Source organism: Meles meles, chromosome 13 (genome assembly GCF_922984935.1).
Source record: "Meles meles chromosome 13, mMelMel3.1 paternal haplotype, whole genome shotgun sequence".
Lineage (NCBI taxonomy): Eukaryota > Metazoa > Chordata > Mammalia > Carnivora > Mustelidae > Meles > Meles meles.
In genome coordinates, this window is record NC_060078.1 from 6,023,636 (window position 1) to 6,036,284 (window position 12,649).

General features: G+C 45.7%; 1 protein-coding gene across 3 annotated transcripts in view; it reads left to right on the forward strand.

Moving 5' to 3' along the window:
- The window catches only part of TBCE (tubulin folding cofactor E), an 81,216-nt gene that overhangs the window by 59,483 nt on the left and 9,084 nt on the right, over positions 1 to 12,649 (forward strand). For all 3 annotated transcript variants that reach the window (XM_046027871.1, XM_046027872.1, XM_046027873.1), the window contains exons 4-9: positions 456 to 641; positions 4,778 to 4,866; positions 7,699 to 7,798; positions 9,982 to 10,084; positions 11,240 to 11,316; positions 12,375 to 12,470. In XM_046027871.1, the coding sequence (XP_045883827.1) occupies positions 456 to 641; positions 4,778 to 4,866; positions 7,699 to 7,798; positions 9,982 to 10,084; positions 11,240 to 11,316; positions 12,375 to 12,470 (651 nt within the window). The remainder of the gene's footprint in view (positions 1 to 455; positions 642 to 4,777; positions 4,867 to 7,698; positions 7,799 to 9,981; positions 10,085 to 11,239; positions 11,317 to 12,374; positions 12,471 to 12,649) is intronic.

The window sequence follows — 12,649 nt, forward strand, 5'->3', positions numbered from 1 at the left end:
CTCTCTGCCTAGTTGTGATTTCTCTCTGTCAAATAAATAAATAAAATCTTTAAAAAAAAAAAAATCTTTTAAAAAATTGTATAATTGCTTTTGTTTGCTACTATATTTATAAGCAAATTTGTAAATGTAGGCATTTCACATTTGTGGCAGACTGACAGTTCATAAAGAATTTTTGAATGTGTCATTAAAAAAAATTTCTTTTAAGATTTATAGGAGAGAGTGTGTGTGTGAGAGTGGCGGGGCGGGGGGCTTGGCAGAGGAGGGGCAAGAGAGAATACTCAGGCAGACTCCCGACACGGGGCTTCATCATGGAGCCCCTGAAACCGTAACCTGAGCCAAAAACAAATCAGACGCTGAACCGACTGAACCACCCAAGTGCCCCTTGAATGTGTCCTCTTATTTAAATGTCCCCACTGATGATATTTTATCTGTTCCATTTCTCTTTTTTTTTCCAGACACCCAACAGGGGGATCCTTTATTCGTCCCAACAAAGTAAATTTTGGAGTGGACTTTCTCACTGCAGTTAAGAATCGCTATGTGTTAGAAGATGGACCAGAGGAAGATGGAAAAGAGCAAATTGTTATAATTGGAAATAAACCCGTGGAAACTATTGGTTTTGACTCTATTATAAAACAGCAGAGGTATGTAGGCTTGATAGTGGCAGGACTAACTTTGACGGTTTCATCACTGTTCAGGATTAAAATTCAGTGGACTATATGTTGATACTCAAAACTTTACCTCCAAACTGGTCTGTCCTTTCTGCACAAACAGCCAGTTGAAATCAGAGGAATCTGAGGACTGAGTCTTTGGGGAAATTAAAATTCTTAATTTAGCATAGGGTTGTTGGGCTTTTCTGGATTGGAATTAAAACATTACCCATCATTAATATTTATACCAGCCGTCTTGTCTAATAAGTAAGATTGACATTTTGGTCCTTTTCTGTTTCATGGTGCCATTTCTAGCTGAGTGGTAAGTCAGAAATGGAAACAGAGGTCTAAGTTGCTACCTACCACATGGCATGCTGGGCCCTCTAGAACCAAGTTAGTTTCCATCTCTGGATGCACACCCATTCTTCCCTGGGGTGGTTGTGAAGTTGCAAAATCTTGGGTCCCATCCTAGACCTGGATCAGAATACTATGGGCTCTTGCTTTTAAGAAGTACCCCAAAGTATGAAACTCTCTGTACACTGTGGTTCTGTGGAGAGAGGCCTTCTGCCCACTCTGATGCATGGGCTGAATCACAGTGAGTAGAAGCTGATGTTCCACAGAAACATAACTGCGGGAGAACCTTCCAGGTGATGGTCAGTGCTGTGGTGTTTGACCCTGACCCCGACAAGGTGGCCTAGTAGTGGCCCCTGGTGGCCACAGTGGAGAGTATATTTCTAGCCACTTGGTATCTTTCACTTTTCTCTCTAAAAATCTCTTAAATCAAACTGTGGTTTTGTTCGAAGTCCATGTATTTGCTATCTTATTTTGCCATTATTGTGAAAATTTAACATGACACCAGATGTAAAATGCATATGGAGACAGTGTGGAAGAATAAATTCGTTTCTGGATGCCTCTGCTTTTTAGCATAGGTGACCAGCATTAGTAACAGCAGCAAAAAATTCGGGGAACTGTCCAAATACCTAGAAACAGAGAATGGATAAATAAATTATGCTGTATTCATTCCATGGCAGTGAACGTGAGCAGCAGATACCACTCGGTGCAACAGTACGTGTGAAATCTCATTAGTACAGCGTCCAGCCAAAGTAGTCAACCAGGAAGTGCACCTTGAATGATTGTCTCCATGAAGGTCAACACCAGGCGCAACTGATCGATAGTGTGAGAAGTCAGGGTAGGCAGTTTGGAGTGGAGCAAGCACAAAGAGGACTTCCCGAGTTCCGGGGATGTGTTTCTTGATCCGGGTGGTGGTGACCTGTGCATATTTATTTAAAATCACTGAGCTGTGTACCGATGTGTAGGTAGGCTAATCCACATACTTTTCCTACATGGGATTTTTTTCAATATACAATATGTGAAGGAGGAAAACTCAAGGAAATCAAGATTTTTTTTTTAAAAAGCAACCACTGGACTATGAATTACAAAGCAGCTTACACTCATTGTTGAGGATTTAGAAAATAGAAATTGAACAAAAGGAAGTCATGACTCATGCTACCACCGAGAGGTAACTGTCATGGATATTTTTTGCTTTTTATCCTACTGGTTTACTTGGATTTAAAGAACTACGTGCATTATAGGGTTGGAGTTCTTTCCTTCATCTTCCCATTTAAAATGCAACTATTGAAAAAAAAAATGCAACTATTGAAATATCTTTTACCCCATAAGAAGTACATTTTTTTCTTACTGGTTAATCTGAATACCCTGGCTTCTGTGAAAATTGAAACCGATTTTCCTGCCCTAGCTTATGAACGACTGTGTAACTCATGAATTCTTTTGCTGCATGACCCAGCTACTGAAGGCTCCTGGCGTTCCATAATTAGCTAGCATCTCCCTTGGAACTGACTCCGTATTGGAGTCCGGCTGGGTCAGACGTTAGCTAAGCCACCTTCTAACTCTGACACTTTCCAACTTCTAAGCCTGAGTCTCCTCATTTACGAAACAATAACTAAGCTGTTAGACCTGCTGTGGATAACACTGGAGAGTGGGTAAATAGTGGTCCCAAGTGTTAAGGAGGGACAGAATCCTCCTCTTGAAGCCATTTCTTAATAATGTCCAGCTGACCAGCTCTGCATTTGTGCCACTTAAGACTTACAGAAAAGAAATTTAAAAAAAAACTAATAAAAACCAGCATGTGTGACTTCTCTTGCAGATGGCTCTGGCTCCGGAGTGAGGTCTGTGCTGAGACCCGGGCTCCAACACTCTGTAGCGAGGTTTCCCTGGGCCCTGCAGCCAACTCAGCAGGCACAGTGAGATATTTTTAATTTTAGAGGGAAACAGTGGCCTCTGTTGCACACAGAACAAACTCTTAGTTTGAGGTTGTTTAGTTCCCATGATAATCCTACAAGTCCTTTTATTGGTGTCCCATCCCCACAAAGCTGGGGTTTTGGTGTTCCTGTGATAAAAAGCAAGTATCTCCTGAAAATCATCATGAAACAAGAAATGAACGTAGTGATGTCCAGTCTGATTCCAGGGTTTGGGAAGTTGTGCTGGGCACAACTGACACTTACTGACAGTAAGTTTGAAGGACACAAATAATTATTAAGTTGTTTGGCCCTAACTACTTACTAAACGCAAATTCGGTGTGATTTGTTTTGTTTTGTTCTGTATGACTTATGGGGACACTGGAAAAAAATGATTGCAACACCAAGGGCACTGTCAACTTGAGCCAGTCTGGGAGCCCCTAGACCTTGGTTGCTGCCTTTCTCCCGGTTTCTCATGACTGTAATAGCGCATGCCTGGGGTTTTGATGGGAGTATTTCCCCCAAAGGCGGTCAGTTTTTAATTTGTTTTAATAAATACTTACAAAATAACTTTCTGTATGTCAGGCAGTGTTCTGGGGTTTCACAAATACTAATAAAGCATTTTAAAAAATTATAAAGAGCACAACAGAATTTACCATCTTAACCATTTTCAAGTGTATAGTTTGGTAGCGCTAAGTACATTGACAGTGTTGTGCAGCTGTCTTCACTGTCTATCTCTAGAACCCTCCCAAAATGAGACTCTGTCCTGCTTAAACAGCAGCCCCCAGCCTGTGGCAGCCACCATGCTACTTTCCGCCTCTGTGAAGTTGACTCCTCTAGGGACCTCACAAGTGGAATCCCGCAGTATTGTCTTTTTGTGATTGGCTTCTTTCCCTTGTCATAATGTCCTCAAGTTTACCCACTTCGTGTCATATGTCAGAATTTCCTTCCTTTTTAAGGCTGGGTAATATTCCATTGAATGGACGTACCACATTTGGTTCATCCATTCATCTATCGATGGACATCTGTAGCCCCTTTGGCTACGGTGGTAATGCTGCTGTGAATATGTGTGTGTAAAGCACAACATTTTAAATCTGTGGAATCTGAGGTACAGAGATTCTAACTCCCCTCAGGCCAAAGGAAGTGGTGGACTTGGGATTTGAACTCAGGCGATGGGGCTCTGGATTCCTTGTTCTAGATAACATACGGGCTCTTTTAGTGACCAGAAAATGCAGGTCCTCTGCACTTAGAACGTGGTTTCTGAGATTATCTAGTAAAGCCAAAGATAAGCATGCTTTCCTCACCCTAGAGAGACTTTCCATGTATGAATGCGAGAAGAACATGGCAGTGTTTACTTCAGCCCTGCTGGGAATAATAGAACTGTCAGCAGAGGAGTAAACAAATTAATTGTGGTCTCCAAGATGTGGAAACAAATGCTCTGGAGCACATGGGTTGACGTAGCTAAATCTCACTGCTGAACAATATACTGTTGGGGGGAGGTAGCTTGGAGGAGGATACATACACTAGGATACCATTTATATGCCATTTCATTATAGACGAAATGCTAGGATTGTTTAAGGACATGGACACGTGCAGTCAGACTATTCCGTGCTTCTGTTTAAACAAACACCCAGTGTGGGGGAGCAGAGGAGGAAGGAACATGCTGGAATAGGACACAAAGGACTTCAGCTATATTTGTAGTGTCTGTAACACTTTCTTCTCTTTTAGTAAAGCGTTATTTCTGAAACTGGCTGGTGGGTACTGGTATTGGTTATTTTTGGTAACTTCTTATAGGAAATGCTTTGTAACTTTTTAAAGGGCCAGTGGACGTGTCTGTGTTGATCCATACATGTGAACTCTGTGTTTTTCATGCAGTCAGCTGAGCAAGTTGCAAGAAATTTCTCTGCGGAACTGTGCCGTGAATTGTGCTGGTGACAAAGGAGCAATTGCCAAAGCGTGTCCTAGTATCCTTTTCACTGAGAACCTGACTTTGGACTTGAAGCTCATGCGGGTCACAGCCAGGAACCTTCCCGGTGTCTGTTCTCCCCAACTTCCTTCCTCAGGGCCTCTCTGGCTTCCCTGTGCCAGTGGCCACGCTAGGAGATTATTTATCTTACTGGACCCCTCTGCCTTCAGGTGAGGCAGCGGGCCTCCCCCCAGCCAAGAAAATGTCTAGAGAGGGCTCCTCACACAGGCCAGACTTGGCTGGCATCTGCCTTCCGCCCCAAGCTGTTAGCCTGCTCCTCAGTGCAGACAGAGCACCCAGGCAGCCGTCTTGTGTGCAGACCATCCAGTGTGGACAGGGAGAGACGGGGGAGCCGGAGGCCTCGACCGCCCCGGGGCCCCCCACACCAGCCCACCTGGACTGCCTTCCTGTTTCATGCAGCTGCGTGCAGTTTGTCACTCTCTCTCAAAACAGGCCCTTCTGAAGTTTGTAATCCTTTTCTCTACCTTCTCTTAGAAGAGTTTTTGGTTTGTGTTTACCCTACATTGCTTTTATGTCCACAACTAAGAATACAGGAGATAAGTTTAAATGAAAAATCCCCCTGGCAAATGAACGAGATTTTCTCGAACTTCCAAAGGTTTTCTCTCAATTCTTTAAGCCCGCCTCATCTCTGTGTAATAATTTATGCCGAAGATAGTTTATAATCCGTGTTCTCTGGGGGAAGAGACGGCACCTGAGCAGTAGTCTCTAGCCAGCTGTTCTGAGCTGTCCCTGTACTGCATGCTTTGTGACTCCCTCAGTCGGGACCCGGTCACCTTGCCCGTGAGCAGCCCCTCTGTGGGCCCCAGCGAGCTGAACTGGTGCGGTCCCTTCCCCCGTGGACAGTGGAAGCATTGTGGATAGAGTAGTCGGGTAAGGAGCAGAATGCCACGGGTAGCGTCTGGAACATTCTGTGATCTGCCCGGCCAGCTCCTAAGTGATTTTAGAAGATTGGGAATTGTGTGGCTCAAGACTTATATTCAGCATATCGGAGATATGGCCAGTAGGTGGGTTTGGGAACAGCGACTGTTTGCTTGCTCAGAGTTGTCAGCAGGGTCCTGGGGAGTCAGCATCTTGCTTGCTGATGCTGTTCTTTCCTGCGGAGAACATCCCCTGAGTCTTGAAGAAATGTGGTTTCATAAGATGATCAAGGGAGTGCTGATACTTGCAGGTATAGAGATCGATGTCTTCCAGTTGCTGACTGAATTCTCGCCTGCAGTGAAAATCTTGTCTGTGTCTAATCCAGTTATCCCTTTGGAGTGGCCCCATTTGAGGTCGCTCCCTCTGCTGGGACATCAGGCTGCAGGAGCGCTGAGGCCCTGAGCTTGCTGGGCCTGGGAAGCTCCTCTGGAGAGGGGATGAGCTCCTTCCTGCTTTGCCAGCTGGCTCTGCGCCAGGGGAATCTGGGCCTGCGAGCAGGAACCAAGTACCGGCGACAGATCCTTGGCCTGTGCATGTGTGCGTGCCGGGCACTGCGTGACAACTGCCAGCTTATTTAGAGTTGATTTCAGAGTGCGGGTCGTCTCTGTGACCAGCAGGTGTGTGTATAACCCTACCCTACTGGACCCCTGCCCTTGCTGACCAGCCCCGTGGTCCAGAGTTAGCAACACCATGGAAATGAAAGGTGGCTGGACCCTGACCATGAAGCATGAAAGCGCCCTGCCCAGCAGTTGCAGGCGGGTCCAGACCCCCCAGAAGCTCCCATTTCAGTCGGAGACTAACCAAGATTTCCTGGCCTAGGTGTGGCCTGAGGTGTGGCCTATCCCCTGTGGCCTTGGTGCCCTCGTTTCCAGCACCTCCCACTCCCTTTATCTAAACCCGTTCTAACTTCAAGGCCTCGGCGGGTCTTGTTCTCTCTGCCTGGATGCTCTTCTCCCTGATGGTATTCCTCTCTGCCTGTGGTCTCAGATGGCACCTTCTCCGAGAAGACGGTCTTCCACGACCAGCGTATATAATGTACCCACACACCTCTCTCCTGCGTCTGTGGCTGCTACTGTGAGCCTCTCTGTAGGTGGCATACTGCAGACGCACGTGCTTATAGCTGTCTCCCCAACTGTGACTGTTGAGTTCGCTGCTCTGCTCTTGGCCCCCTCACCACGGTCATGGAACAGAAGAATGAATGGTTCCCAGCACAGCAGAGTTGTGCAAAAGATCCTCCTTCAGCAGGTCCAGTCCTGCTCCAGGCTTCTCTTCCGTCTCTCTGCCTGGGGTTCAGAGCTGCGCCCCCTCTTGATGGCACCATGTTCCCGAGATGTTCAGCGTGGGTGCCTTTTTCTCTGTCCTGCTCATTTCTCCTTCTCTGAATTCCCAAATCATTCTCAGCACTTCAGAACCTTTGTCCGCACTAACCCCCGTGGTCTGTTCTGGAGGTGCCGCTGGAGACTTGGGGGTTCCTGCGGGTTGGAGCAGAGTGAGGCCCCACAGGAGAATGACACGTGGCCGTCAGACAGCCGCTGGAGGGATAGCCTGGCACGAGGCATAAAGTAAACTCACCATCATTGTTCTCTTTTTCACTCTTTTTGTTGGATATTGCTAGAATGGTTTCACCTTGGTTAGGACCTTTGGTTCTTACTTACTTGATTGTAGAGGTTTGTCTCAAATTTGCAGCATATGACAGTGAATGTTTTCATTTCTCAATGAAGAGTGGGTGACTTACAAAGGTAAAAGTAGCATGTGCTCCTGGAAACATTTCAAGCAGCATGGAGGGTGTAAGGTGAGAAGGTAAAGATCCCTGCTCCAGAATTCAGAAGTGACAACTGTTCTGTTTTGTGTGACTCTTTCCAACTTACCCTTCCTTAATGGGTGCTTTGAGATATCAGAAAAGTAGATTTGTCAAGAAACCTGTTGTCCTCGTGGGATGAAGTCCTAGATATTGCTGATCAGCTGGAACATCTGGAAGTTCTTAATCTCAGGTATGAGCTCATGGGTGTCCATTTATCACCTGTTACAAAAACCCCAACTTATCCTCATTCCCTCATAGCATCTCTGTGGGAGAGAGGGAAACACGGCTCAGTGGAATTTAAGCTTAATTTCTTCTTCTTTTTTTTTAATATTTTATTTATTTGACAGAGAGAAATCACAACTAGGCAGAGAGGCAGGCAGAGAGAGAGGAGGAAGCCGACTCCCTGTGGAACAGAGAACCTGATGTGGGGCTCGATCCCAGGACCCTGGGATCATGACCTGAGCCGAAGGCAGAGGCTTTAACCCACTGAGCCACCCAGGCGCCCCATCTTCTTCTTCTTTTTTTTTTTTTTTTAACTAGACCTTTTTAATTTTGTTTTGTTTTGAGTGCCCAGGAGTTGGGGGAGGGGTAGAGGGAAGGATAGTCTTAAGCAGGCTCCATGCCCAGCGTGGAGTGCAACTCGGGACTTGATCCCATGACCCTGAGATGATGATCTGAGCTGAAACTGAGTCAGACGCTTTTTAAAAAATCAATTTATTTTTTAAATTTTAATTTTTAAATTGTTCCATTAACCAATGTATAGTACATCATCAGTTTTTTTTTTTTAAGATTTTATTTCTTTATTTGGCAGAGATCACAAGTAGGCAGAGAGGCAGGCAGAGAGAGGAGGAAGCAGGCTCCCTGCTGAGCAGAGAGCCTGACATGGGGCTCGATCCCAGGACTCTGGGATCATGACCCAAGCTGAAGGCAGAGGCTTTAACCCACTGAGCCACCCAGGCGCCCCCATCATCAGTTTTTGATGTAGTGCATGCAGATTAGTTGCGTATAACACCCAGTGTTCATCACAACATGTGACACTTAACTGGACCACCAGTTACTTATTGCTTATTTATATTTAAGCTTTCCCCCCAACGAGGGACTCAGAGTCACAACCTCAAGATAAGAAGAGTTTCATGCTCTATTGACTGAGCTAGCTAGGCACCCCTTTTCTGGGGGATTGGAGAGGGGAGTCTCTTGGTTGACTGAGGGAGGGTTGGCCTGTCGAGCTGGAAGATCTTGGTGTCTCTTTTGAGGCTACCCATGAAGGATGGGCCTTCTGGGGGAGTCAGTATTTAACTGGGGAGTAGGAGAGGGGCTGTGAAGAGTGCTTACTTGTTCCGAATCTTCTGGCACTTGATTGCTGTAGGAATGAGCAATTCCGTTGTAATGCTGTCTCCTTCAGTTCTGATAAAGATTGTCCGCCAAGCTGCATGTTTCACTAATGGCACCATCTTCCGGGCCTCTTCTGACGCTTGGTTAGTTTCAGTCTTAGAACCTGATTCTCTGAGGGCTCAGCCAGGTGGGAAGTATGAAAGTACTCGAGCCAGCCTGGTGTGGACAGGTGGCTCGTACCTGGCTCAAGCAGGTTCAGTGAGAGCGGAGGGTCAGGCCTGAATCAGTGCTCCAGATAGGGCGGAGGGTGTCCTCTGACCCCTGGCATCTCCTCTTCTGGAAACAGGGGCTCATGTTTTCATGGTACCTTTCACGATGACTCAGGATTGAGCACTATCTGAGATCAGGATCACAAGAGAGCACCAAGAGGCAGTGACTGATTTTATCCATCCTGATAGCGAGAGAGTGGTTTCGAGACCCTGGAGGAGCAGGACTGTAGCCCCTGGGGCAGCCTATCCGTAGGGCAGTTGAGAGGGCGCTGGATTTTGTGGTGTCCAGAATCTGCCTTGCAAATCTGGATGCTGTTCTTACGAACGCCTGAGGCTTACGCTCCAGCCAGCTGCCCCGGCCCTCGGAGAACATCTGTGGATGTCAGCTACCAAAAAGTCATGCATCGCAAATACTGAAAATGAGGTAGCCTGGACTCCCTTGGCTTTTAATTAATTTCGCTTTAATGTCGAAACAGACCAAATGCCTGCTATTAAATCCCAAGTTGTTAGGTGCTTGGATGGCTCAGTTGGTTGAGCAACTGCCTTCGGCTCAGGTCATGATCCTGGATTCCCGGGATTGGGTCCCGCATCAGGTTCCTAGCTCCATGGGGAGTCTGCTTCTCCCTTTGACCTTCTCCCATCTCAAGCTCTCTCTCACTCAAATAAATAAATAAATAAAAATCTTTAAAAAAAAAATCCCAAGTTGTTGCTTATAGGGACTTTCACTTGGGCTTCCTGGGTGATCAGCACATTGTGACTTCTTTTTCTACAGTGAGAATAAACTCCGCTTTCCCTCGGGTTCACCAGCTCGAACCGGAACATTTCCTGCACTGAAGGTTTTAGTCCTTAACCAAACAGGAATAACATGGGAGGAGGTAATCCTATTTCTCCAATTTATTACCCAGAAATAAGAAATTTAAAATTCTTGGCTTAATAGGGAACAGAAGCACAACCGTGGCTTGGTTTTAATCATCCTGTTATCCAAATAATAGGATTCTTTAAACTGCCTCACTGAAAGGAGTTACAGAATCATTGCAGTGAAGTAAAATTTTATATTTTGGGATTGGGATTTTCTCTCTCAGCTCCTTCTGGATTGTTCTGGTGTCTTTCTGAACTGTAGCACTCCAGAGCGGGGTGGAGTTAACCTACGCCGAACTTGAAGAGCCCTCGACTTAGCTGTTGATGGAGCTTCTCCGCATGTGCTCCAAGGCAGAGCTGCCAGAAGATTCTCACATCCTTTTCTCGTTTAAAGTTTAGCTCTGGAATCCACTGTTCATTGTGTACAGCTGGGTTCAAAGTGGCCTAGTGGGTACTTTGCCCGGCAGCATTTGGAACTTCTATCTGGCACTGCTATTTTCCATCCCAGGTGACCTGTATATGTGCCCAGTATATTCCGTTTTCGCAGATATGTACCTTCCCCACGAAGTCCTTGTCTTTGAAATGCCACTGAGGGGCCTTCTGTAGAGACCAGTCGCCTTTACTGGTGCACGTATGTCCTAGCGCTCCTTCCTCAGAGATAGGATTAGAGTTAGCCTGAGAACAAGCAGGGCGCATAGAAATTCAGGTACTAGAGATGGTGGTGAAGTTCAATTTTGAAAACATAGAAATAGTCTGGGAAACGCCGTCTAATGAGCGTATTCTTTGCACACCCGGGTCAGCATTGGGAACTGAGCCGCGGTATTTACCATCAAGTTCCTTCCTTCGCTGGAGCAGACAATGTCATGTGCTAAGAGTGTGCGTAGTGCATGTCTGCACATCGCTTTGCAGTCCTCGTACAGTTCAAGACCTCCCTGGAGGATGCATTCACAGCTGCCAGAGCGCCGACTGTATACGCTCCCACGTCATCGAAACACTTTGTCGCCGGCCCACCAGTGCTCCCGGCCTGAGTTAGAGTCCATGATGAAGTGTCCATAGGACATTTTGTTTCTAAAACATAAGGGAGCTGAGTTAAAGTGGAGGTAATAGTAATTAACTCACAGGAAGAAACACATGAGAGAGGCTGCTTCAGCCTGAACTCCGTTTCTCTCCAGGTGCTCTGGTGTGCCACTGGGTGGCCGGTCCTTGAGGAGCTGTACCTCAAGTCTAACGATCTCCTCATTTCAGAAAGGTAACAAAGGCTTACTTCTGTCCATTTTTCGCCGTGTAGTCTGAATAAGTGAACAGTCTCAAGGATGCCTCACACTGGTTTTTCTTTCTAAAGGATTTGCCAGTGAGAATTAGAAACCTGCTTATTCTTTACAAAGTAGGGCACCTCTGATCATTGGTCCTGATTGAGGAAAAGCCCATCAGAGTGAGAGCCTTGAGTTAAATATATTTGAAGACAAGAATTTTATTAGTTTCACAGAAATATATTTAATTTGTTTCTAAATGGAGGTCCTGTAGGAAATGCTTTATAAGGATCAAATAATGCATTTTAGGTAGCATTATCTGCAGAAGGTTGATGTACCAAAGTATTTGTAAAAGTTTGTTCTCTTTAAGTAAATTAAATATGTTGTCTTTCTCTTTTGTCGACTATCATTAAATTATTAAAACTAAACATGGGCAAATTTACAACAAATTCTCATTGAACAGATTCAGGGTAATAAGATTTTACTGTATGCAGCTATTTTCTATACAGGCACCTGCAGGTGTTTTTATTTTTACTCATTTTTAAATATTTGTTTATTAGGGAGCAAGGGAGAGCGAGTGAGTGGGGGAGGAACATAGGGAGAAGCACAGGAAGCCCCATTCAGGGCTCGATCTTATGACACTGAGATTATTACCTGAGCCAAAACCAAGAGTCAGACACTCAACCGACTGAGTTTGAAGACACCTAGCCACTACGGTGTTTTCAAATTACAGTTTTTATTTCGAGATAATTTGAGATTCCTATGCAGTTACCAGAAAGACTACCTAGAGATCCCCTGTACCCATGAGCCAGATCCACGCCCTCGGGAACGTCTTGCAGAGCTGCGGTTCCATATCACAGGCAGGGTCCTGACATCGGTCCAGTCCAGACAGAACGTTTCCATCACCATCAGGGCCCCGCGTTTCCTTTCTGTGGTGCTGTCCACCTGCCTCCCGTTCCTCCCTCTCCTTTACACTAAAGGCGGTACTTTAAAGCTGTATCTTCAAAACCAATTAAGAGATGAAATTCATGTGGAAACGTTTTTATTTTCCATACAGGCCGGCTGATGTCCTGCAGACAGTCAAGTTATTAGACCTTTCCTCTAATCAATTAATTGATGAAAACCAGCTGTTTCTAATAGCCTATCTGCCCAGGTAATTTGCTTCTTCAGTGCTGCTTGCAGTAGTGCTTAGAAAATGGTTAATAAATGGATCACATCCTATCTCTGCTTTCTCAGTGGAAATGTGATGATGATGATGATGGCGGCATTCACAAACTGAGGAATTCCCTTTGGGACATTTTTATTTGCATTTATGTGGACCATGTCCCTGCA